Here is a 26582-nt window from a genome sequence, read left to right as displayed (position 1 = left end):
TGTGCTTGCGCAAGTTGTAAAAGGGAACCCTCGATTATATGTTGTATATTCTTACGAATCCGGGTATCTCTCCCTCCATTAGTACTATTTAGTTCACAAGCTAATTTACCCATTAGCATGTGACCATTAGCGTCAGCTCCTCCCCGCCGCCCATGCTGTAAGTGGTAATTGCGCTAATCGGTTAGTGCCTTGCAATGTAGCTGCGCTAACCGATTAGCACAGAAAATGCCGACTGTCCACCCCCAACCCACATGGGAATCGTGCGCCGATGCCAAAATTACCGCTTGATGCCTGAGCGCGGCCCGAAGTAAGGCATTTTAAGCTGCAGTAAGCATGCATTAGCGCTTACCATATCTTAGTAAAATGATCCCTACGTGATTGTTCAACAACGTTACCGGAAGCACCAAAAGAAATCAGAATGAAGCTAAACTCTAGCAATATCAGTTTTTGAACTTATACATAATCAATATCAATATATTACAAGCAGTTCTTTATAAAGTGCTTAAACGTCTAAAAACACACATACATATGTAAATTTATTACATTTTAATGGAATGAGGTTTGGCACAATTTTATGCAGTTTCACCTTGACATACTATGGGCCCTGTTTTACGAAGACGCGATATAGGTGCGTTAGCGTCTTTAACGCACGTTAACCATGTACACACGTTAACCATGTACACACGTTAACCATGTACGCGCCTACAATATCCCTATAGGCACCTACATGGTTGGCGCACGCCAGAGGCGTAGCCAGAGTCGGTATTTTGGATGGGCCAGAGGTATTTAGATGGTCTCTTCCACGTGCACCCCTCCCCCAACCACACACCACAAATATCTTCCCAAAAATAAGAACATGAGTCCTTTTTTCACCTACCCCACCCATCTTCTCCCTCTCCTCTGTGGCATCCTGGCATCTATGCTCCTGTCTCTGAACTTCGTCCCTCCCTGATACCGATACAGGCATCCTCTGCACCTGCAGCGATTCATTCTTGCTGCTTGCACCGGCCTCACAGGCTTTCATCTGCCATGTCCCGCCCTCGCTGACGTCATTGCCTGTTTCCTGTCTGGTGGAACGCGGCAGACGGAAGCCTGCGGGGCCGGTGCTAGCAGTGAGAATGAATCGCTGCAGGCGCCGAGGACACCTGTACCGACACCGGGGAGGGAAAGGGTTCAGAGACTGCAATGCAGATGCCAGGATACCGCAGAGAAGAAGGGGGAAGACAGTAGTGTAGTATTGCAGCTGGATGGGTCTGAGCCAAGACAGGCCCACCCAGGCTCACCCGTAGCTATGCCACTGGTGCACGCGCTAATTGTAGGCACGTTAAAAACCCTAACGTGCCTGAGTAAACAGGGCCCTATATGTTCATTTATCTTTACAAAATTTAATAAACTGCAAAGCTCAGAGAAAATATTTATCAAGCACCGTCTATTTCTGTGAACGAGAGGTAATCTAGCACCAGAAATGTCCATACTGTAAGTACGTTGTTTATGCAGACAATATGCAACGAACAGATCACTGTGGGGTCCTTTTACCAAGCTGCAGGAGAAAGGGCCCTGTGCTAGGGGCAGGGGCAGTTCTTCCCAGAAGCCAGGGTCCTTTTTACCGCAGCAGATAAAAAGCCCCCAGACACACATGGCCGTGCGGTAAGAGCCGGCGGTAGTTCCGGAAGAGCGATCTTCCCGTAGCTCTGTAAAAGGGCTCTTGTGTATGGCGAGACACAGCAATTAAACAAAGACTTGATTTATAATTGTTGTACTTACAGGTTCTTTCTGAAGCAGTGAACAGCATTTTATGTTGGAATATACTGGCAATGTACGGCTTGCGTGAACCCTTCCCAAACCAGATGGTTTCAGGGTATCCACGATGATTACAAACACATAACTTTTTATACCACCTTATGCTAAGATTACTCATATATATTCATTGTAGACATCATCCCCTGGATTCTATAAAGGTCACCCAAATTCGGGTACCCCAAATTGGGCGCGGATCCCAGATTCGTTAATGGGCTCCAATAATTTAACAAGCTCATAATCAGCACTAATTATGACGTGGTTGCCCATCTGGCTACATGCTGTTCGGTAATAATGGTTGCCTGAATTGGATTGCACGCAATTCAAAAGGTGGTGTGGCCATGGGAGGGGCACAGGTGGGTCAGGGGTGTTCACCTGGGGTGAACTGAGAGTGGTCTGGGACCATGGGCACTGAGTGTGGTCTGGGCCCCCCGCCCGGCCGCTGCCGACAGCTCTGCTACCCCGATTCTACCTGAGGGGTCCTGGTAGTCTGGTGGCTTCTGCAGGGGGGTATGTTCTTTGCTGCCTGCTGCACTGCCACTATTCCCCTGTCTACCAGCGCCACCGTGTTTCAGCCATTTTTAAAATACGGTGGTGCCACGCTGGGGGGGGGGGGGATGATATCGGAAGCCCAGCAGGATAGGCAGGAAAGAACATGTCTCCCCTCGCTGAGGCTACTAGATCACCAGTGGCATGCCGGGCATCGGGCAGAGCCTCTGGGCCCTCGGGCAATGCCCAGCTGCCCGAATGGTCAGTCCAACCCTGGTGTTCACAAACGTTGTATACAGTGTTACAGAATAGCGGGTATCCTCGTCCGATCTGATTTACGCCAGGTTTCAGCTGGCATAAGTCCTTGCACCCATAGTTGAGTACCGAAGCACCCTTTTAGTGAAGAGCATTGAGCCCCAAATTTTTGGCACCATTTATATAGTCTGGCCCTATGGGTGTTGGAAGACTGTGGCTCAATGGGGATTGAAGAGTGAAACCTCCTGTAATTCCCCTACTCTCTAGGCTTCAATGTGGCCTTCAGGTACTGAATCCTGTGTTACTGCCCCAGCTTCAGTTATTTATTGAGGGCAGGATGTGCAGTAGGTGGGTGGACCACACAATACCTTGTTTTGCACAGATGAAGGAACGAAAACATTTTTGCATCTAGAGATCAGGAGTGCTTTTGAAATGAATTTTACCATTCAAATTTAAATCCTTCTTGAACCTGTGTTATCTCTCTTTGCATACAATATAAATAATTTTAATTAAATGCAGCGTTTCTTACCACAAAAAAAAAAAAAACTAACAAACTCTAATTTTGAAAGGATTTCTCCTACTCATGGAGAACTTTCATTGCAAATAGATCTCAAAGTCTGTTCAGACAGCACCTGGCCTCTGAGCACAGGGACGCTCCGCAACCTATCACCATATATATAAATATTTATGATCGTACCGAGCTCCAGGGACCTGTGCTCCACCTGGTGTCTGGATGGCAATTCTGGGTGTTGCATTGCTCACGGTCTGGAGGTTTGTCTAGAACTTCACAGCTTACATCATTTAGTCTTTCGCCATTTGGGCGCTGGCACACGACAAGTCTTGTTCTGGTTCCTCCACCACAGTTTTTGGTGCACTAGACGAAAATGCCAAAATACAGCAGTGATGTTATGATCTCAGAAGTCTATATTCAGCAAGCCAGTGAGCAGCAAAGTGAGCTGGATAACTAGGCATCTTTATCCCAGTGGCATAGCCGCAAGGGGGCTGAGGTGGCTTTGGGCCCCCTTATCTGGCCAGTTCCCACCCACCAACTCCCACCTAGACAATTCCCTCCTAGGACTGTTCTCCCCTGGCTATTTCATACTGGCATATAGTTTTCATTGTTTTTTCTTGTGTTGGTGTTGTGTTGGTGTTCTGTTGGGGTTTTTTGTCTTATGTATCCTATTTTTTTTTTTAGAAGTGGTGTGGATATGTTGGTAATATTTTGTGTAAGTTTTTATATATCTATTATATTTTATGATCTTTATTCATTTGGATTTATTTTAATTTTTGTTGTTGTGGCGTGGCGTGTTAAAGATAATATTTGGGAGTGTGGGGGGCATTGCTCCCCCACAAATGATCTAGAATGGGAAAGGGAAGGAGATACATTTCAGACTGTGATGCTTCATAATTGTTAAGGGTGGGAACTGTCCTCCCTGAAGGGGTGGCAATTGTCCTAGGTGGTAATTTTCCAGATGGTGAGTGGGAACTATCCACGTGGCTCTTTTTGCCTTAATGACCAGTTGAACAGGTCTCCTGTGTGAGTTCCGCCTGTGCTGTCTGAGCAGCACTTAAGTCAGCAAGCTTCAGCTGCTGATGCCGGCTCTTTCACACATGCTCAGTTCAGTGACTAAACTAGGCATTCACAGGAGTACCCACGTCATAAGTACATAAGTAATGCCATACTGGAAAAAGACCAAGGGTCCATCGAGCCCAGCATCCTGTCCACGACAGCGGGCAATCCAGGCCAAGGGCACGTCGGCAGATAAAGTGCGCCACTGCCCAGCGCTACTCTGTTGGCACAGGTGGGACTCGTGCAAGAGACCTCTTAGGCTGGTGGGGCTTGGCATCCCTGCCAGTAAAGATGGTGACAGGGGGTGATGGGAAGAGACCTGGCCCCCTCAGTTCACCTGTGGACTTCTGGCTATGCCCTTGCTTTTATCCAGATATAAACTTATATGGATAGGTTTTCTCTTAAATGCATACCCAGATAAAGCTATCTGGATAATTTTAGACCATCTATTTGAGCAGCTTGACACAAGCTACCTTGTTTATACAGTGCTGAATATCATCACTGAATGGATAAATCATAAACCATGCAGTGCAATTAATGTGTGGTATGTGTACTGTCTCTGCATTAAGGGAGTAATTCTATAAAGTAGTATGCCAGTTTTGGTGTCCTACTGGCACGTGCTGAGCCAATTCTATAATGTATTTATTTTCTTTTTATTTGTTGCATTTGTATCCCACATTTTCCCACCTATTTGCAGGCTCAATGTGGCTTACATGGTGCCGTAGAGGCGTTCGCCAACTCCGGTGGAGAAGCAGTTACAAAATGATGTTGTGGTCGAGAAGGTTCATGTGTTGCAGTCACATTGGGAGTCGTGGGGGAGAAGAGTTACTGTATATAGCGTTCATTGCGAGCTTTTGTTACATTGTGTTGCAGGATTCGGGTACTTAGGTTGGGTTGGTAGGGTAAGCCTTTTCGAACAGGTTGGTCTTTAGTAATTTCCAAAAGTTAAGGTGGTTGTACGTTGTTTTCACTGCTTTTGGTAGTGCGTTCCACAGTTGTGTACTTATGTAGGAGAAGCTGGATACATAAGTTGATTTGTATTTGAGTCCCTTGCAGCTTGGGTAGTGGAGGTTTAAGTATGTTCGTGTTGATCTGATTGTGTTTCTGGTTGGTAGGTTTATGAGGTCTGTCTTATATCCCGGGGCTTCGCCATAGATAATTTTATGGACCAGGGTGCAAATTTTGAAAGTGATACGTTCTTTGATTGGGAGTCAGTGTAGTTTTTCACGGAGGGGTTTTGCGCTTTCAAATCACATTTTTCCATATATAAGCCTGGTTGCCGTGTTTTGGGCAGTCTGAAGTTTCTTTAGGATTGTGTCCTTGGCACTGAGATTTCATTATAGAATTCTAGCACAAGCCACCCTGGTACACCAAAAATGTAACATGCCCTCGGTTACGCCTTCCATAGATGTGGCAGATTTGTGCATCAACTGTGCTTGTAATTTACAAGATTCTGTATGATATGCACATGAACCCCCTAGTTCTAGAAAAAGTCACCAATTTAATTGAATAATAGGCTAATTAGTTCTAATAATTGGCTTTATAACAAGCAATTGCTGGTGCTATTAGATTTAATTTGAATTTAGGCATGATCTGAAAAAGGGGGCAAGGAAATGGGCAGGTCATGGGTATAACAGGGGTATTCCTAAAATTTACACGTTGTTACAGAATAATGGGGATATGCGTCTAATTTAGGCGCGTACATTTGAATCATGTTTCACTTGGTGCAAACGGCCAGTGCCTAAAGTTAGGTGCGATTCCCAGGCATAAGCACTATTCTATAAACTGCTCCTAACTTTGAGCGTAGCTTATAGAATAGCGCTTTTCTTTTTGCGCCATACATAGAATCTATCCCCAACTGGCATTCTCATCCATGCTCTGTCCATTGGCACACCCCCTTTCACTTGTACTAGAGAAGGTGCAGAGAAGGGCGACAAAAATGATAAAAGGAATGGAATGACTTCCCTACGAGGAAAGGCTGAGAAGGTTAGGGCTCTTCAGTTTGGAGAAAAGGCGGCTGAGGGGTGATATGATAGAAGTCTACAAGATAATGAGTGGAGTAGAGCGGACAGATGTGAAGCATTTGTTTACACTTTCAAACAACAATAGAATCAGGGGACGAAAGATGAAGCTAGAATATGGCAGATTTAAAACAAATAGGAGAAAGATTTTCTTTACTCAGCGTGTAGTTAGACTCTGGAACTCGTTGCTGAAAAATGTAGTGACAGCAGCTGGCCTTACGGAATTTAAAGGGGGTTTGGACAGATTCCTGAGGGAAAAGTCCATTGAACATTATTAAGAATTAAGGTGTTTTTTTTTTTTTTGGGGGGGGGGGGGGGGGGGGTTGCCGGGTTCTTGAGGCCTGGATTGGCCACTGTCGGAGACAGGATGCTGGGCTTGATGGACCCTTGGTCTTTTCCCAGTGTGGTGGTGCTTATGTACTTATGTATGCCAAACCAGTTACGTGTACCTTTATAAAATGGCGCTTGGTGCACTTACATGCCTAACGGCCATTTTTTTTTATGGTGGTGCATGCAAGTGGGGCATATAGAATTGTCTTCTACTTGTATTGGAAGATGCAGGACATGCACCAAATAGTACTGAAGTGCGGTACCTGCAAAATTTTAATGAACTTTAGTAAAAGGATCCCTGAGTCCAATTAATACACTAAGCTAAAATCACTAATCAAACAAACAACATAAGGCAATCATATATTTGATAGAGATGAAGAGGGTAATTTCTAATGTACGTTAAAGGAATAACACATGATATTTGGCTCAATGCAAATTAAATGACAAATTAGTGCATTATTTTACCTTAATGCACATTAGTTTAAGTCAACGTGCATTTCATAGTAATGAGCTGCAACACACACAAGTACATGCAAAATACCTCACTATTAATGCAAATTAATTATGCACCTTACGTTCAACTCTGCAAGCTGTATTGTTTGTGGAAAAATAATGCTAGGTTGGCTTTATTGTTCCTTCTGGGCATCTTGGGTGACTAATGCTTGGCCTGATGCTCTCAGGTGCTATCTTAAAGGGACTGGAATCAAATAAATCCTGTGTGGAACCCTCCAGCCACAACTCAAAGACTCCCCCTTGGACCTGACAACCCCCCGCCCCCCCAACTCCATGAAGACTCCCTTGCAGGACGTATCAGGGGATTTCCCTGTTTTTAGTAGATGAAACAGGAGTGAGACTACCGCTAGGGATCAACTGGTGCCATTTTGAACCTGGAGACCAATATGACAGGAGAAATGGGGGATCGCTCATGACCCAGCCAGCATAAATCAGGGAAACCCTCTGGTAAGTCCTGGGAGAGCTATCTGGGGGTGGGGCTGGGAGATTATGTCTTGGAGGTACAGGGTCTTGACTGGGGATGGGGGTGTCTGTATGACAATTGACTCCAACCTCTTTATTAAGACTTCCTGGAAGCAGAATAATAATGCAACTTGTGAGGTTGCAAGTTGCATTATTCATATACCATGGGAGTTACTAACCTGTGATACTGAGTTACCACTGGTTACTGACTCCTTTCGTAAATCAAGCTGCAGTTTAGTAACTACCCTTCTAAGACATACTAATATTGATGAAAATCAAACACTGTTCTCCAACAATTAAACCTAAGAGTCAGAAAAGAATGAAATTCCATAGTCAGCAATAAATATCTAAATTATTCTTCAACTGGACCAAAATTTTAAAAACAGAAAACATCCCTATATGGTAACTGCATTAGCACGTAAAAGACATAAGAACACACATTATCAATACTGAGCTGTACAAAGTAAATCTGTTCAAAGTTCTATTGCACAACTTATATTCCACCAGTGTCACTATGCTCATATTAGCCCTCTCCTCAAGTCATTTCACTGGCTCCCTATCCATTTCTGCAAACAGTTCAAACTTCTCTTATTGACTTGCAAGTGAATTCACTCTGTAGCTCCTCAGTACCTCTCCACTCTCATCTCTCCCTACACTCCTCCCTGGGAACTCCATTCACTGGGTAAATCTGTCTTATTTATTTATTTGTTGCATTATCTGCACCCTTCTCCTCTACTGCTAACTCCAGACTCTGTTCCTTTTATCTTGCTGCACCATATGCCTGGAATAAACTTCCTGAGCTGGTACGTCAAGCTCCATCTCTAGCCATCTTCAAATCTAGGCTAAAAGCCCACCTTTTTGATGCTGCTTTTAACTCCTAACCTTTACTCACTTGTTCAGTACCCATGTGTGTTTTATCATTCCCACCTTAGTAATTCCCTTATCTCTTATTTGTCCTGTTTGTCTGTCCTAATTAGATTGTAAGCTCTGCGTACGTCTAGTAGCATTATAGAAATGATAGGTAGTAGCAGTAGTAGTAGTCTTTGGGATTCTGGAATATTGCTAATCTTTGTGATTCTGCACAGAATCTTGCTACTCTTTGATCTTATCCCTTATTTGTCCTGATAAGTAGTAGTAGTAGTAAATGTTAAGAGGTTAATGTATTCTTTTGAGGAGTCACACAGTAGTCAACCATGACAATGAAATCACTTTAATGAGTATCAGTAAAACATCCTTCTTTTTCATAATTACAATCATTAGCTCTTACCTCCCCCCAGTTTCCATAAACCCACTGAGGACAGGGACCAGATTCACAGGATCTTTGCTCGACAGGTTTTGATCCCTGGTCACAGTTACTTGCAGGATAACCATTCTCATCCTGGCACACTACCGCGCGACGCTGGAAGCCACCAGCGCATGTACTGGAACACTGCAAAAAATCACTATATTAGCCATCGTTTCCAAACCACACGTTTCAATTCAAGGTAGGCTAGAAACCACGGCAAAACTGCCTACTTGTAATTTCATTGCCCCAGGAACTATTAAAGTAAAAGTAATATTCTCTCAAAGATTAAACACATCAAATTAAGAAGCCTACAGTAGGAGAAAATACAGTAGGCTACTATTACTGCTATTACATTTGAAAACTCACTTAACTAAAGAACATGGTTAAGGGAACTCAAAAGGTATAGATAGATAGATAGATAGATAGATAGATAGATAGATAGATAGATAGATAGATAGATAGATAGATAGATAGATAGATAGATAGAAAATCAACTTTAAAGAATCACTTACTGCTCCCCATGGTCCAATTCTCCACTGGTTGCCATTTGACACTTGAGTCTGGCCCACATTTCGGTCTAAAATGCCCACTGTTGGACTAAATCGCATTCGGTCCATGTGTGGAAGAGGGTGAACTGGACTGCCATAATCATGGTTAGGGTTCCGACAGGGAGACATTGAGCACACCTGCTCAGTTGCTGGGATGTCATCTGGGTCACATTTACTTCTATCAACATGATGATCATTGTAATTTATGCAGATCACTTGTCGTGTTGCCTTACCAGGACCACAAGTCACTGAACACTGTAAGTAAATTTTGAAAAACAAAACAGTTCCATAAGAAACCTTTTAAAAACCAGTCATTTGCAAACACCTTCAGCAAAATCTGATTTTGACCATTGTTAATGCCGGAAATTTATAAGCCATGCTGAGTCAGACCAAAGGTCCATCAAGCCCAGTATCCTGTCTCTGACAGTGGCCAGTCCAGGTCACGTGTACTTTGCAGATCTCATAAAGCAGATCTATCTCCTATAGCTCATTACCAGTAATAGGTTATGGCTTTCCCCAAGTCTATTCTTTTGAATTCCAATGTAGGGTACTTTTACTAAGGCACACTAACAAATTTAGCACATGTTAAATGATAAAATGCCCATTATACTCCTATGGGTATCTTACCATTTAGCACATGCTAAATCTGTTAACACATCTTAGTAAAAGGACCCCTGTGTTAGTTCTTCAGCCATGTCCTCCAGCAACAAATGTCAAAACTTGTTGTGCACTGTATGAAAATTTTTTTTTCTATAATTTGTATTATTTATTTCAATTTAGCCTGTCCTCCCCCCCCCCAAAAAAAAAACAAAATACAGGGGAGATTATAAAGCAAGCATACATAAGAAACCTAAATAATCATAAAAAACATAATAAATGTAAAAAAAACACAAAAACATGCTAAAACAAAACATTACAAAATCAGAACTCATACATCAATAATATAAAACAAATATTAAGCATTTCTTAAAACCCAAACACCAATGTAAAACCTGTAAAAACCAACACTCTAATGACTAAAAAGAAACGTTTTTATAACTTGTCTAAATTGCATTAGGTCACCAATTGACCTGTAAGCTAAAGGAACTTTAGTCCACTATAAACGGAATCAAATAGAAACATGCACATGCTTTTGCCATGGTCAACTGTAGTGCTTCCTACATGGCCAAGTCAACAACCCTTGGGAATGCAAAGTGGCAATTTTGCAAGTAAATAACTGGGAGCATTAGCAAGATAGATTTTCAATTCAATTCAATTTTTGTATACCGCTAATATCCCCTTTCCAGGGTTCAGTGCAGTTTACATTCTAGGTGAGACAAAAGTAAATAGTTAGTGTGAGGTTTGAGAAACATTAGAGACCACTGGATTAATGCATGAGATTAAGAACATTAAAGAACCGGTAAAGGATGATAATAGGAGGTAGAAGTCAATGGATTGTTATGAAGCAGTCTTTGGGAAGTTGAGGTAGCTGTTTTCTGTTTTGATGGGAATAGGTAGAGAGTTCCATATTTTGACTCCAAGTACGGGGAATAGAGAGCTGAAAATCTTCTGATTTCTAATTGTCTTTTGGAACGGTGATGCTAGCATCGGTTGTTGTTTCAGTCTGTTAGACTGGAATAGATAGAACAAAGCGGTCTTAGTCAGCAGTTCAGAGGTGAAGCCCTGTAGGATTTGAAAAACTAAACAAGCAGCTTTGAACCTGAGTCTTTCTGCTATGGGAAGCCAGTATATTTTATTAACTGAATCCTGAGGCCTGTTACGCCAGAGGGCCAGGATTACAAGGTGAAATACCTCTGTAGTTCACAAAATACAGTCTTAAGCAGGCCTCTGACTGGCAGGCCCAAAACACAGTCTGTGGCTGGTGGGACTGCCACACCCCAAACGCAGCCTATAAGTTTTTCTCCGAGTTTCAGGTCTGGCTCCAGCCAGACCTCAGAGCAAGGCTTGCTAGTCTCAAATCAGGAAACAAAAGAGGCTTACCTCAGCCAGGTCATGATCATTGGTCATAAGCTATAGAGGTATATGTTGGGGCTTCCATTCTTCCTTCCCTGGGCCTCCTTAACCTCAGTCTGGCTCTGCCTTTTATACTTCCTGGTTCTGATTCCACCCCATCCCGGCTCACTTCCTCCTGGGGTGGGACTAGTGATCTTAAGGTGGTTCAGGCTACCTGAGGGACTATTCTTAATGGTGAGGGGCAGTGTTCTATAAAGCCCCTCACAAAGGTGGCTTAGGCCACCTGAAGGGACTATTCTTAAGGGTGAGGGGCGGTGTTCTATAAAGCCCCTCACACTCCCCTTCTATGAACTCTTTCTACTTCCACTACATCTTTTTTGAGATAGAGTGACCAGACCTTACACATAATAATCAAGATTTCATCATGCCATGGATCTATACAGAAGCAGAATGATATCCTCAGTTTTTGGTTTTTTTCTTCATTCCTTTACAAATAACCTCAGCATTCTAGTTGCTGCTTTTTTGGCAGCCGCAGTATACTGAGCTGAAAATTTCAATGTATTATCCATAATGACTTCAAGATCTTTTCTGTGGGTGGTAACTCAGCATTTTTGTACCTGTAATTGGATTTATTTTCCCCTATGTGTTTCACTTTGCACTTGCCCATCTTAATCTTAGATGTCTACTCTCCTAGTCTCATAGAACCCTTCTGCAACTCCTCACAATCTTCTGCTCCTTTAAGGATCACCTTTCCTGTCATTGCTCATTTTTCCAAATCACTTATGGATATGTTACACAGTATAGGTTCCAGTATAGACCTTGAGGTACTCCACAATTGACCTACTGCCACTTGGAAACCTGACCATTTAGTCCTACTCTCCATTTCCTTTCTTTTTACTCCATGCTTCCGACATGACATGAAAATTCATGTATTTAAGAAGAGTAATGTAAGTCAAAGGGTGAAGGCAATGTTCTTACTCACAGAAGTCCAGTCAAGAGCTTTCCATCGTTCACACGTTGTAACACTACATGCTTCAGTTGCTGATGGCTTTGGGATGCGAGAACATGTGTCTTCATCAGCCACAGAACCTTGATCATCCCGACAGCTCACATATCTCATCCTCATACCTTTCCCACACGTTGCTGAGCACTTGAAAAGAATCACAGTAATAATATGAAATCAAACAATGCCTGGGGCCAAGAGAAGCATCCTAAATGCGAATAACATGAAAACTAAGGATGACATTCATCCACATGCAGATAGTAACAGGAGTACTCCTGAAGCAGGCCGAAACACGGTTCTGTGTCGAGTCTTCACCAATAAATGTTTTACCATCCTTAGAAGTTTCCTCATTTGTTCCTGTTCAGCCTGGTCTATTTCTCACTTCCTGTTACTCTGTCTGTCTGATTTCCGTGGGATCTCAGTGTTCCCCTGCCTAGGCGGATTTTCACTGATTCATTCACATGATTTCACTTCCTTGATAAAATCTATCTGATGTGAATTAACCTATGAATTACCATATGTAAGATACCTAAATTTAGGTGCCAAGCATGCACCTAATTTATATGCACTCATGCATATGATGGGCACCAATAATTGGCAGTTACCTACGTCAGGTGCTATTCCATAAACAGTGGGCCCAATATTCAGCATGGCGATGGGCAGCGTGTTTGCTGTCGGCCACCGGCATTAAATCCCGATATTCAATGCCAGGCCATGTTCGGAGACTGGCGCTGAATATCCGGGTTTATTTTGGCAGCTAAAAAGTTAACCAGTTATGCCAATATTCAGTGCTAACCTATTTTCACCATTCAACATAGCCATTTTGGTGCTGAATATCCATGGTTAGGCGGTTAAATTCTATTTAACCGGCCAGGATTTGTTCCTGGCTGGTTAAATAGTTTTGAATATTGGGTGGGGAGTGTTCCTAAATCGCTTGGCATGCAGCTATTAGGAAGGTGTAAGGACAATTAGTAGAAACAAAAAGGCCATAGAGGTCCACTCAGAAATAAGTGCAACACTTCAACCAAGAGTGGACACCAAAAGTTCACCACTCTTACACCTTTGGGGGAAAAAAGACCTCAGAAGTTGCAAGAACAATATGCCCAGAGCCCTTAATTGTAACGGGCACGGAAAACTTCCTCTTTAGCACCGGGGGACACCGGTGCCGGAAAGAATATTTGAAGCGGGGGAGTCGGAGAAACTAAACAAATTCTCTGTAACCTTGGAGGATGTAATGGGTCAGTTCAGCAAGCTGAAGAGTAGTAAATCACCGGGACCTGATGGTATTCATCCCAGAGTATTAATAGAACTAAAAAATGAACTTGCGGAGCTACTGTTAGAAATATGCAATCTGTCCCTAAAATCGAGTGTAATACCGGAAGACTGGAGGGTAGCCAATGTTACTCCGATTTTTAAGAAAGGTTCCAGAGGAGATCCGGGAAATTATAGACCGGTGAGTCTGACGTCGGTGCCGGGCAAGATGGTGGAGGCTATTATTAAGAATAAAATTGCAGAGCATATACAAAAACATGGACTGATGAGACAAAGTCAGCACGGATTTAGTGAAGGGAAGTCTTGCCTCACCAATCTAATGCATTTTTTTGAGGGGGTAAGCAAACATGTGGACAATGGGGAGCCGGTTGATATTGTATATCTGGATTTTCAGAAGGCGTTTGACAAAGTGCCGCACGAAAGACTCCTGAAGAAATTGCAGAGTCATGGAATCGGAGGTAGGGTATTATTATGGATTAAGAACTGGTTGAAAGATAGGAAGCAGAGAGTAGGATTGCGTGGCCAGTATTCTCAGTGGAGGAGGGTAGTTAGTGGGGTCCCGCAGGGGTCTGTGCTGGGTCCGTTGCTTTTTAATGTATTTATAAATGACCTAGAGATGGGAATAACTAGTGAGGTAATTAAATTCGCCGATGACACAAAATTATTCAGGGTCGTCAAGTCGCAGGAGGAATGTGAACGATTACAGGAGGACCTTGCGAGACTGGGAGAATGGGCGTGCAAGTGGCAGATGAAGTTCAATGTTGACAAGTGCAAAGTGATGCATGTGGGTAAGAGGAACCCGAATTATAGCTACGTCTTGCAAGGTTCCGCGTTAGGAGTTACGGATCAAGAAAGGGATCTGGGTGTCGTCGTCGATGATACGCTGAAACCTTCTGCTCAGTGTGCTGCTGCGGCTAGGAAAGCGAATAGAATGTTGGGTGTTATTAGGAAGGGTATGGAGTCCAGGTGTGCGGATGTTATAATGCCGTTGTATCGCTCCATGGTGCGACCGCACCTGGAGTATTGTGTTCAGTACTGGTCTCCGTATCTCAAAAAAGATATAGTAGAATTGGAAAAGGTACAGCGAAGGGCGACGAAAATGATAGTGGGGATGGGACGACTTTCCTATGAAGAGAGGCTGAGAAGGCTAGGGCTTTTCAGCTTGGAGAAGAGACGGCTGAGGGGAGATATGATAGAAGTGTATAAAATAATGAGTGGAATGGATCGGGTGGATGTGAAGCGACTGTTCACGCTATCCAAAAATACTAGGACTAGAGGGCATGAGTTGAAGCTACAGTGTGGTAAATTTAAAACGAATCGGAGAAAATTTTTCTTCACCCAACGTGTAATTAGACTCTGGAATTCATTACCGGAGAACGTGGTACGGGCGGTTAGCTTGACGGAGTTTAAAAAGGGGTTAGATAGATTCCTAAAGGACAAGTCCATAGACCGCTATTAAATGGACTTGGAAAAATTCCGCATTTTTAGGTATAACTTGTCTGGAATGTTTTTACGTTTGGGGAGCGTGCCAGGTGCCCTTGACCTGGATTGGCCACTGTCGGTGACAGGATGCTGGGCTAGATGGACCTTTGGTCTTTCCCAGTATGGCACTACTTATGTACTTATGTAGCAACAGTTCATTCATAGGTCAAAAAAACCCCAGTTAGCAAATTTTGTGTACATAACTCAAAAGTCTTTCCAATTGTGAAGTTCATGGTACATATGTGCAAAACAAATTTAGAATATATCCATGTCACAGGAAACATGCTGCGCTCCTGTTCAGGATTTAATATCGAGGAAGATCCTCTGAAGAAGCAATTTGGCGAAACAGGTGGCTGTTGGGATTTTCCTTCTAAGATGGGTCAAGTTTTAGCCCTTTTCCCTATGTATTCCCCAATTCAGATTGGGAATGTATATATATGATCAGCGAGATAAACGTCAGGATTTATAGCTGCTCCTGGGCACGTATAACTTCATAAAAGTGCTTATTTTGGGCAGCACTCAGGGAGGTCACCCCTTAATCCCCCAGTGCTTGTTTTTCACCTCAAAATGTATAGTACCGTATGACAGGGGCGTAGCCAGACTTTGGCGGGAGGGGGGTCTAGAGCCTGAGGTGAGGGGGCACATTTTAGCCCCCACCCGGCACTGTCGACCCCCCCCCCCCCGGCTGCCATTGCTGACCCCCGCCCACCTGCCCGCCCACCATTGCCAACACCCCCCGCCGCCGCCAGCACCATTATGAACAACTTTGACCCCCCCCCCCCCTCCCCCCGCCGACAACTCTCTCGGCCCCCGCCGTCGCCTACCTTTGCTGGCGGGGGATCCTGACCTCTGCCAGCCGAAGTCTTCTTCCTTCGTTTGGTTTCCGAGTCTGACATCCTCCATGTACAACGTCCTGCACGTCAGACTCACAGAAACAGAACGAAGCCTTGCAGGACGTCAGACTCGGAAACCAAACAAAGGAAGAAGACTTCAGCTGGCGGGGGTTGGGGTTGAGAGGGTCGTCGGCAGGGGGTCCAGGGCCAAATCTACAGGGGGCCAGGCCCCCGTGGCCCCATAGTAGCTACGCCACTGCTGTATGATTGCAGCCTCTGTAGGTTTCCAAACTGGCAGATATACACATCTATGTGTCAGCACTTATCCATCTAGGTTGTAAAATGCCAACTTACACAGCTAACTGCTGACACTTAGATGTCTATGTTCCTGAGTTTCCTCCGTTGATGTTTCAAATGTTGACAATTGTAAAATGGTTGCTCCCATCACACATAACCAGTGTATACACAACTATTCCTGTATTTATTTATTTAGATTTTGTTCACACCTTTTTCAGTAGTAGCTCAAGGTGAGTTACATTCAGGTACACTGGATATTTCTCTGTCCCAGGAGGGCTCACAATCTAAGTTTGTACCTGAGGCAATGGAGGGTTAAGTGACTTGCCCAAGATCACAAGCAGCAGCGGCGGGATTTGAACTGGCCACCTCTGGATTGCAAGACCGGTGCTCTAACTACGAGGCCACTCCTCCAAATCTTTTTCTAAAATAACTGGAATTTGACATGTCCCGACCTGGATATGCCAATTCCGATATCTATGTTCTGTCTACAACGGAGCTGTAAGTGTCTCCCAAAGAAGACCACTTCCTCCCAGCAAGCCTGAAAAGAGTGTTCTAATACTATGGATCTCTAATGCTCCAGTCACTGATTTTGCTAAAATGTAAACCATTAATGGCCAAAAGAAGAAACTTGTTAGCTTTCACGGTCCACTTCTCATGGACAAGTGCGTCTATCATAGAGATATTCAAAACTTCCAACCTAGGTCACACTCTTTGCAGAGAGATTAATGACTGAATGGGTTAAGGAACGAACTATCACCTCATCCCCCGCGACTGCACCTTTAGTCTGGTTTTGGCGCACTGACATGAATACTGTGAGAAAAGCTGCACAGGCCTTGATTGTGCTACGTGTCTCCTCAATAAAGGGAACCATGCCAAAGCATACAAGGAGGAGTAGACTAATGCAGTTAGTGCAGTAGGCTGAGACCCTGGGGAACTGGGTTCAATTCCCACAGCAGCTCCTTATTACTCTGGGCAAGTCTTTTACAAAGCCATGCTAGCGATTCCCACGTGGCAAATGAGCGGAAGCCCATTCAAATTCCTATGATCTTCTTCTCATTTGCCGCACCAGAATCGCTAGTGCACCTTTGTAAAAGAGGTCCTTAACCCTTCACTGCTCCACGTACAAAGACTTAGATTGCGAGTCCACTAGGGACAGAGAAAGTGACCGTCTATAATAAATGTAAAAGCACTTTGGTTGTACCATAGAAAGGCAATATTAAATCCAGTTAGAACCTACAGGAGTCCAGGATCCAAATCTCCACTGGGTCCCACTGTGTGCAATTCTGTTTGTTTCTGGAACTTCTGGACAGGGTGCTATTTCACAGTCCTGCAAAAACATTAAGTGAGGTTAGAAAAATGTCATTTCATTAAAAATAGAAACATTTTGCAGATGCTACATTCTGAAACCAAACTCTAAAATGCCAAAGCAGTCTCATAAAGAAAAGCACAAATTATTCATTTTACAGCTGTTCAAAAGCCTTTATCACAGATACATTTTTAAGAGATTAAAAAAGAAGGATTGAATAGAACTGAAACCAATGTTTTGGCTAGCTGGAAGGTCTGTCTAGAAGTATAGTGCACCACTATGCAGAGAAACAGGGCTGAGTTCTTTGATCCAGCTTCTTCACCTGGAGCCCGGGAGGATACAGAGGCAGCTCTCACAAACCCCTGGCGAAGAAGGAATTTCAGTCATCACCAAAGAGTGACCACTAGATGTGGGATTCATAGTGTGGACACATTAGACTCAGTAGAGATAAGAGGTGGAGAACTGGGCACCTTGTATCACATCTGGTGGACATGCCCCAAAGTACAAGATTTTTAGAAAGAGATTTTGCAGACTATACAACAGAGGACTGGGGTGGAATAACCCCTTAAAGCAGAACATTGTTTGTTGCATTTTAAATCTTTGGAAGTTAAACCAGAGTTACACAAATTGGCTGCCAGTTTCTTTGTCGCCAGTAAAATAACTTGGCCGCGGCTTAGAAGCCACCTACTGTGCCTCAGACTGGATGGACCGTTCAGGTCTTTATCTGCCGTCATTTACTGTGTTACTATATGTTAGTAGCACTTCTCAAGATGGATTATTTGTGGGCAAATGCATTTATTACTACTACTACTACTATTTAGCATTTCTATAGCGCTACAAGGCATACGCAGCGCTGCACAAACATAGAAGAAAGACAGTCCCTGCTCAAAGAGCTTACAATCTAATAGACAAAAAATAAATAAAGTAAGCAAATCAAATCAATTAATGTGAACGGGAAGGAAGAGAGGAGGGTAGGTGGAGGCGAGTGGTTACGAGTCAAAAGCAATGTTAAAGAGGTGGGCTTTCAGTCTAGATTTAAAGGTGGCCAAGGATGGGGCAAGACGTAGGGGCTCAGGAAGTTTATTCCAGGCGTAGGGTGCAGCGAGACAGAAGGCGCGAAGTCTGGAGTTGGCAGTAGTGGAGAAGGGAACAGATAAGAAGGATTTATCCATGGAGCGGAGTGCACGGGAAGGGGTGTAGGGAAGGACGAGTGTGGAGAGATACTGGGGAGCAGCAGAGTGAATACATTTACAGGTTAGTAGAAGAAGTTTGAACAGGATGCGAAAACGGATAGGGAGCCAGTGAAGGGTCTTGAGGAGAGGGGTAGTATGAGTAAAGCGACCCTGGCGGAAGATGAGACGGGCAGCAGAGTTTTGAACCGACTGGAGAGGGGAGAGGTGACTAAGTGGGAGGCCAGCAAGAAGCAGATTGCAGTAGTCTAAACGAGAGGTGACAAGGGTGTGGATGAGGGTTTTGGTAGAGTGCTCGGAAAGAAAGGGGCGGATTTTACGAATGTTGTAAAGAAAGAAACGACAGGTCTTGGCGGTCTGCTGGATATAAGCAGAGAAGGAGAGAGAAGAGTCAAAGATGACCCCAAGGTTTCGAGCTGAGGAGACAGGGAGAATGAGAGAGCCATCAACAGAAATAGAAAACGGGGGGAGCGGGGAGGTGGGTTTGGGGGGGAAAATGAGAAGCTCGGTTTTGGTCATATTTAATTTCAGGTGGCGTTGAGACATCCAGGCAGCAATGTCAGACAAGCACGCTGAAACTTTGGTTTGGATGCAAGGTGAGATATCAGGGGTAGAAAGGTAGATTTGGGAGTCATCAGCATAGAGATGGTAGGAAAAGCCATGGGATGAGATTAATGAACCAAGGGAAGAAGTGTAGATAGAAAAGAGGAGGGGACCAAGAACAGAACCCTGAGGTACGCCGACAGGCAGAGGGATAGAAGTAGAAGAGGATCCACCAGAGTGAACACTAAAGGTGTGGAGGGAGAGGTAGGAAGAGAACCAGGAAAGGACAGAGCCCTGGAATCCAAGTGAGGACAGGGTATCGAGAAGTATGCTGTGATCGACAGTGTCAAAAGCAGCGGAAAGATCAAGAAGAATGAGGATGGAATATTGACCTCTGGATTTAGCCAGTAATAGGTCATTGGAGACTTTAGTAAGCGCAGTTTCGGTTGAGTGGAGAGGGCGAAAACCAGATTGTAATGGGTCAAGAATAGCATGTGAGGAGAGAAAATCAAGGCAGCGGCGGTGAACAGCACGCTCAAGTAATTTGGAGAGAAAAGGAAGGAGGGAGATGGGTCGGTAATTAGAGGGGCAAGTAGGGTCAAGTGAAGGCTTCTTAAGGAGAGGTGTGACCACAGCATGTTTAAAGGCAGCAGGGACAGTCGCAGTGGAAAGTGAGAGGTTGAGAATGTGACAGATAAAAGGAATAAGAGTAGGAGAGATGGCATTAAGAAGGTGGGTGGGAATGGGATCAGAGGAACAGGTGGTACATTTTGAGGAAGAAAGGAGAAGTGTAGTTTCCTCAATAGTAACTTCAGGAAAGGAGGAAAGGGAATGAGGGGAAGGAGAGAGAGGGGAACGGACTAGTGGAGGGAGAGCTGGTGAGGTAGAGAAAGCAAGGTTTATCTTTTGAACCTTGTTGTGAAAGAATTCAGCAAGGGTCTGAGGAGATAATGAAGGGGGAGTTGGGGGAGGGGGCAACTTGAGGAGAGAGTTCAATGTGGTGAAGAGAAGTCGAGGATTAGAGCCAAGAGAGTTGGTCAGTTGGATATAATAATCCTGTTTGGCACGTAAAAGAGCAGATTGGAAGGAGGTCAGCATGAACTTAAAGTGTAAGAAATCAGCAAGGGCCCGAGATTTCCGCCAGAGGCGTTCGGCGGAGCGGGTACAGGAACGTAGGTAGCGGATATTAGAAGTCAGCCAAGGTTGGGGTTTTGTACGCCTTACAGGGCGGGTCATCAAAGGTGCAAGAGTGTCTAAGGCAGAGGATAGAGTATTGTTGTAAGAAGAAACAGCCTCGTTGACAGACGTGGATGGTGCCACAGTAGAGAGGAGGTTTGAAACATGGGAGGATAGAGATGAAGGGTCAATATCGTGAAGATTCCTAGATAAATTAGATAGGATAGGACGGGACTGGGAGGGAGGAGATTTAAGTGTGAAAGTTATAAGATGGTGATCAGAGGAGGGATGATCAGAGGCAAGGAAACTAGAAGGTGAACAGTTGGAGGAGAAGATGAGATCAAGACAGTGACCATTTTGATGAGTGGGAGAGGTGGAGCATAGTTGGAGATTAAAGGACGACGTTAAAGCAAGTAACTTGGAAATATAAGAGTTGGAAGGATCATTAGCAGGAATATTAAAGTCACCAAGGATGAGAGAGGGGGAGGAAGGATCATGGAAGAAGGCAAGCCAGGCGTCAAAGTCACTGAGAAAGGATGAAAGGGACTTATCAGGGGGACGATAAATGACCGCTATTCGAAGAGGCAGAGGAGAGAAAAGGCGGACAAAACACAATGTCTCATCATCTCATCCCGACACAATAAGTACAAACCCACAGGTATAAACACCCCAGACCATACCCTCCCTGTCTCGGACAGCCTGAAAATCCTTGGCGTTACTATCGACCACAGCCTTACACTTGAGAGTCAAGTTAACTCCACAACTAAGAAAATGTTCCACTCAATGTGGAAACTCAAACGCGTGAAACCATTCTTCCTGAGGGAAACATTTCGCAGCCTGATACAATCATGGTACTAAGCCATGCAGACTATTGCAATGGAATTTACACGGGATGCAAAGAACAACTCATAAAGAAACTTCAGACTGCTCAAAACACAGCAGCCAGGCTTATATTTGGAAAAACGTGATTCGAAAGCGCTAAACCCCTCCGAGAAAAACTACATTGGTTACCAATCAAAGAACGTATTGCTTTCAAAATCTGCACTCTGGTCCATAAAATTATCTACGGTGAAGCCGTGGGCTACATGACAGACCTCATAGACCTACCAACAAGAAACAACACGAACAACACAAACATACCTAAATCTCCACTACCCAAGCTGCATCCAGCTTCTCCTATATAAGCACACAACTGTGGAACGCATTACCAAAAGCCGTGAAAACAACATACCACCACCTAAATTTCCGGAAATCACTAAAAACCTACCTGTTCAAAAAGGCATACCCTACCGACCCAACCTAATTACCTAAACCCTGCAACACAATGAAACCAAAGCTTGTTACAGACTCTGCATAACTCTCCCTCTCTATGATTCCTAATGTGTCTACCACACATGCACCTTAATCGACCACAAAAACTCCTTGTAACTGTTTATGTACCGGAGATGGCGAACGCCTCTTCGGTACTATGTAAGTCACATTGAGGCTGCAAATAGGTGGGAAAATGTGGGATACAAACGTAACAAATAAATAAATAAATTCTTACTTGTGTATCGGTGGGTTTCGTAGCAGCATTGCACTCACTGTCGTCTACCACAGTCCCGTAGGCTCCTGCTACACATTTCACTGCTCGGATGTGGTAGCCCTGCCCACATGGTGCTGTACACTGGAAATAAATGGAATTAGTCTGGTGAACAAGTGTTCAATGCTGGCATCACGTCTGTACACTATACCGGACTTGGACCATTAAAAAAAAAGGAGTAGTCTAGTGGTTAGTGCAGTGGACTTTAATCCTGGGGAACTGGGTTCAATTCCCACTGCAGGTCCTTGTGACTCTGGGCAAAGTAATTTAACCCTCCATTGCCCCAGGTACAAATAAGTACCTGTATACACTATATCGGTACTATGTAAGCCACATTGAGCCTGCAAATAGGTGGGAAAATGTGGGATACAAATAAAATAAATATAAACCACTTTGAATGTAGTTGTAAACTGCTTTGACTGTAACCACAGAAAGGCTGTATATCAAGTCCCATCCCAACTCCCCTTCAAGTCAAATGGTTTGCACCATCATAAATTTTAAACATTTCAGGGTCAATAATCAAAGCAATTTAACCAGTCGGAAACAGCTTCTGGCCTGTTAAATTGCTTGCGCCGGACTATCCAGTGATATTCTGCGGCACTTTACCAGTTATTGCTGCTGAATATCACTACCATTTGGCTGTGAAGTGACAATATAAAGTTATTGCTGTTTATTTACTATTGTGTTTATTTTATTATGAATGTTTCTTTATGGAAACCACTTAGTCATAAGTGGTATGTAAGTTTTTAAAATAAATAAATAATAAACACAAAACTAGCTATTTCGTAGGCAGTCAGGGGAGGCGGAGTCAGCATTTATGTGTTTCATGCCAATATTCAGCACTTATCTGTCTTTGGGCCCTGTTTACTAAGCTGCGCTAACGTTTTTAGCGCATGCTAATGATTAGCACCCGCTAAACGCTAACCTGCTTATAATCGAACGAGAAAAACTCCCAAGTTCCGACCTAAATCGGGAGATGGACGTTTATCTCACAAAAACGAATAACGCGGTATAATCGAAAGCAGAACTTGGACGTTTTCAACTGCACTCCATCGCGGAAGCGTACAAAGTTGACGGGGGCGTGTCGGAGGCGTGGTGAAGGCGAGACTGGGGCATGGTTATCACCCGAACAGAGATGGGCGCCTTTCGCCGATAATGGAAAAAAAGTATGCGTTTGTAGCTAGAATTTAGGGCACTTTTCCTGGACCCTGTTTTTTCACAAATAAGGCCCCAAAAAGTGCCCTAAATGACCAGATTACCCCCAGAGGGAATCAGGGATGACCTCCCCTGACTCCCCCAGTGGTCACTAACCCCCTCCCACCACAAAAAAATGATGTTTCACAACTTTTTATTTTCACCCTCAAATGTCATACCCACCTCCCTGGCAGCAGTATGCAGGTCCCTGGAGCAGTTGTTAGGGGGTGCAGTGGACTTCAGGCAGGTGGACCCAGGCCCATCCCCCCTACCTGTTACAATTGTGCTGCTTAATGCTTAGTCGTCCAACCCCCCCCCCCAAACCCACTGTACCCACATGTAGGTGCCCCCCTTCACCCCTTAGGGCTATAGTAATGGTGTAGACTTGTGGGCAGTGGGTTTTGAGGGGGATTTGGGGGGCTCAACACACAAGGGAAGGGTGCTATGCACCTGGGAGCTCTTTTACCTTTTTTTTTTGTTTTTGTAAAAGTGCCCCCTAGGGTGCCCAGTTGGTGTCCTGGCATGTGAGCGGGACCAGTGCACTACGAATCCTGGCCCCTCCCACGAACAAATGCCTTGGATTTATTCGTTTTTGAGCTGGGCGCTTTCATTTTCCATTATCGCTGAAAAACAAAAACGCCCAGCTCACAAATTGTCGAATAAAACATGGACGTCTATTTTTTTCGAAAATACGGTTCGGTCCGCCCCTTCACGGACCCGTTCTCGGAGATAAACGCCCATGGAGATAGACGTTTTCGTTCGATTATGCCCCTCTAAGTCACCCACAGGAACATATGGGCGACTCTAGTGTTTAGCACGCACTAAAAACACAGTAAACAGGGCCCTATGTTTAGCATTTAAATTGGATCCATAAAAATCAGTCCTGTCTTTATTCTGTGTCACTTAGGTGGTTAACTGCTGAATATCACACTTAACTGCACAGGAGAAAGCCGGCCGCATACACCCATTTTTTCCTCACATTTTAAATTCTGATTTTATGTGTTTTATTTATGCACTTTTATTATTTGATTGTACTGTTCACCATATTGAACAGCAATTGTCTGCCAAGCAGGGGCGTAGCCAGACCTTATGGTGGGAGGGGGCCAGAGCCCGAGGTTGGGGGTACATTTTGAGTGCTGCCCCGCCACCCCCCCACCGCCCCTCCTCACCGCCCCCCCCCCCCCCCACCGCCACGCCTTGCCTCGCAAACAAATACCTTTGCTGGTGGGGGTCCCCAACCCTCGCCAGCCAAAGACTTCTTCAGCGCCAGTCTCGGGCACAGCCGTGTTCGCTGCCTTGCCTTCTTCTTGCTCCTCCTGTCCTGTGCACGCTGACGCTCCTTCTCAGTTTCACGTAAAGGAGCGTCAGCGTGCACAGGAGGAGCAAGAAGAGAGAAGAGCAGGGCAGCGAAAGCAGCTGCGCTGGAGACCGGTGCTGAAGAAGTCTTCGGCTGGCAGGGGTTGGGGACCCCTGCCAGCCAAACCAGGGGCCCGGACGAAATTTGCGGGGGCCCAGGCCCCCGTAGCTACGCCCCTGCTGCCAAGAAGAAGGTATATAAAGTTTTATAAATCAATCAATCAGTCAATAAACCCCTGACATGGCTCAGCATTGAATACCTGGGAACAATGCGAAACGGCTGAATATCAACCCCTTCATTTCTTTTCCTTCACTCATTTCAGATTAAAATTAGATCGATTGATTTAATTGCAGTGGCCGCTACTTTACTTTACTTTTTCAAATGGCTGCGCGTACAGAAGAGCATCAGTGACCTACCGCTCTGTGGTGCCTCAATCTAATTAATGGGCCCTTTTACTAAGATGCGTAGGCACCTACTCGTGTACAACGCACGTCAAATTAGAAGTACTACCTGGATACCGCGTGCTAACAATCAATTATTGACATTAATTGGAAATTGTCACTAATTTAGATTTATATGCGCATGTGCCTATATGCTATTCCATATCATTATACACCCAAAGCGTCTCGTGTACAGCCCATAAGGGGGCGTGCGCTTGAGGGGGACATAGGCAGGTCAGGGGCATTCCAAATATTTAGGTGCACTGTTGTAGAACATCGGGGTTACACGCCCAACTGGGGCGCCAGGATTTACACCAGGTTTCGGCTGGCACAAGTCCTTGTGTCCAAGGCTGGGTGTGGCAATCAGCTCTAAACACTATTCTATAAAAGACACTCAGCCTGGACAGCGCCCTTAATGGAATAGCGCTTAATGTAGATTTTTCCGGGATCTTAACTTTGACCGCAATTTACTAAACCTGGCCCTTACTCTGTATTAAATGCAAAACTCCAAGCACAGTAAGTGCAAGGCTTTGTGCTGTTGCGGACATTCCCAGCGCATCCCCATACAGTTACGGTGTGGAGAAGTGAGTTAACTTGTATTATGTGTGTGCACTATTTGCATGGATGCACTTAGCACCTTCTATTAAGTGGTGGTGAACACACTGCTGCTAATTGCACAGGTGACAATGCGCACACAGTACAGTACCATGCATTACTTGCAATGGCAGTCCATGCCTATTCCCCACCAATAACCCCCCCCCCCCCATTTCCCACCCTGTAACAGACTATGCAGTAACCACATGCCAGTGCAGTCATGGTTATCACACTCACGGGCTAACTGTGGGTATTATTCACACACTAAGATGCGGATTCCATAACACCGCGTGTAACTTAATTGGCGTAACAAGCCAATGAGCGCTGATAACAGCACTTAACAAGCAATAATGAGCACAGATTAGAATTGAGGCGCACATCTTGTTAAGAATATTCTGTAACGATGTGCGCCAAACTTCTAATGCGCAGAGGCGAAAGGGGGCATTGTTATGGGCATGGAAATGGGTGTTTCATGGGCATTCCAAAATTAGGCGCCTTTTTCTACAATATGGCCCAGTGCGCTTAAATCTATGCACTCTTTCTATCACTACAAGGGTTACACTCACTTTTAATTAGTCACATGTATCATACACACATCAATTTGACTAATTTTATATCTTTTACTATATTTAAACATGTACCAATATACAATCCTTCATTGTTATTTATTAATTAACATATCATTGCATACATACTTTCAAACAAATAAATTTCACATTCTCCCCATCAAATCTCCTTAAACAACAATCATCTGGACTTCATAATATAATAGTGTCCCATACATCGTGTTGTCCACAATAGTCTTACAAGGTACAACCCAACAGGTTACACCACCTTCTTATATTCAAATCCTAGCAACACCTCAATGTATCCAGGATATATATTCCAATGACAGCTCCACTTAGACCAATCGATGAGAACCATAAAATTTACTTCGCTGTGGAAAGGGCCATACACATCGTCAGGCCTGGTGCCAGTTTGGAGAAGAACGACTGAGCAAAGTAAATTTTATGGTCCATCCAGTCTGCCCAACAAGATAAACTCATTTTACATGGTATGTGATACTTTATATGTATACCCAAGTTTGATT

At 44.3% G+C, this 26582-nt stretch overlaps 1 protein-coding gene across 1 annotated transcript in view; it reads right to left on the bottom strand.

Annotated features, from left to right (window-relative positions):
* Window positions 1-26582, bottom strand: part of ADAMTS9 (ADAM metallopeptidase with thrombospondin type 1 motif 9) — a 273702-nt gene that overhangs the window by 113984 nt on the left and 133136 nt on the right. Inside the window, 6 exon segments of the mRNA XM_030205247.1 lie at window positions 3239-3415; window positions 8705-8866; window positions 9235-9525; window positions 12206-12373; window positions 17348-17437; window positions 21872-21991. Of these exon segments, the coding sequence (XP_030061107.1) occupies window positions 3239-3415; window positions 8705-8866; window positions 9235-9525; window positions 12206-12373; window positions 17348-17437; window positions 21872-21991 (1008 nt within the window).

The sequence above is a fragment of the Microcaecilia unicolor genome, chromosome 6 (assembly GCF_901765095.1).
Source record: "Microcaecilia unicolor chromosome 6, aMicUni1.1, whole genome shotgun sequence".
In the NCBI taxonomy this organism is placed as follows: Eukaryota; Metazoa; Chordata; class Amphibia; order Gymnophiona; family Siphonopidae; genus Microcaecilia; species Microcaecilia unicolor.
The sequence above is the reverse complement of the archived record's forward strand: the minus strand, read 5'-3'. Positions and strand labels throughout refer to the sequence as shown.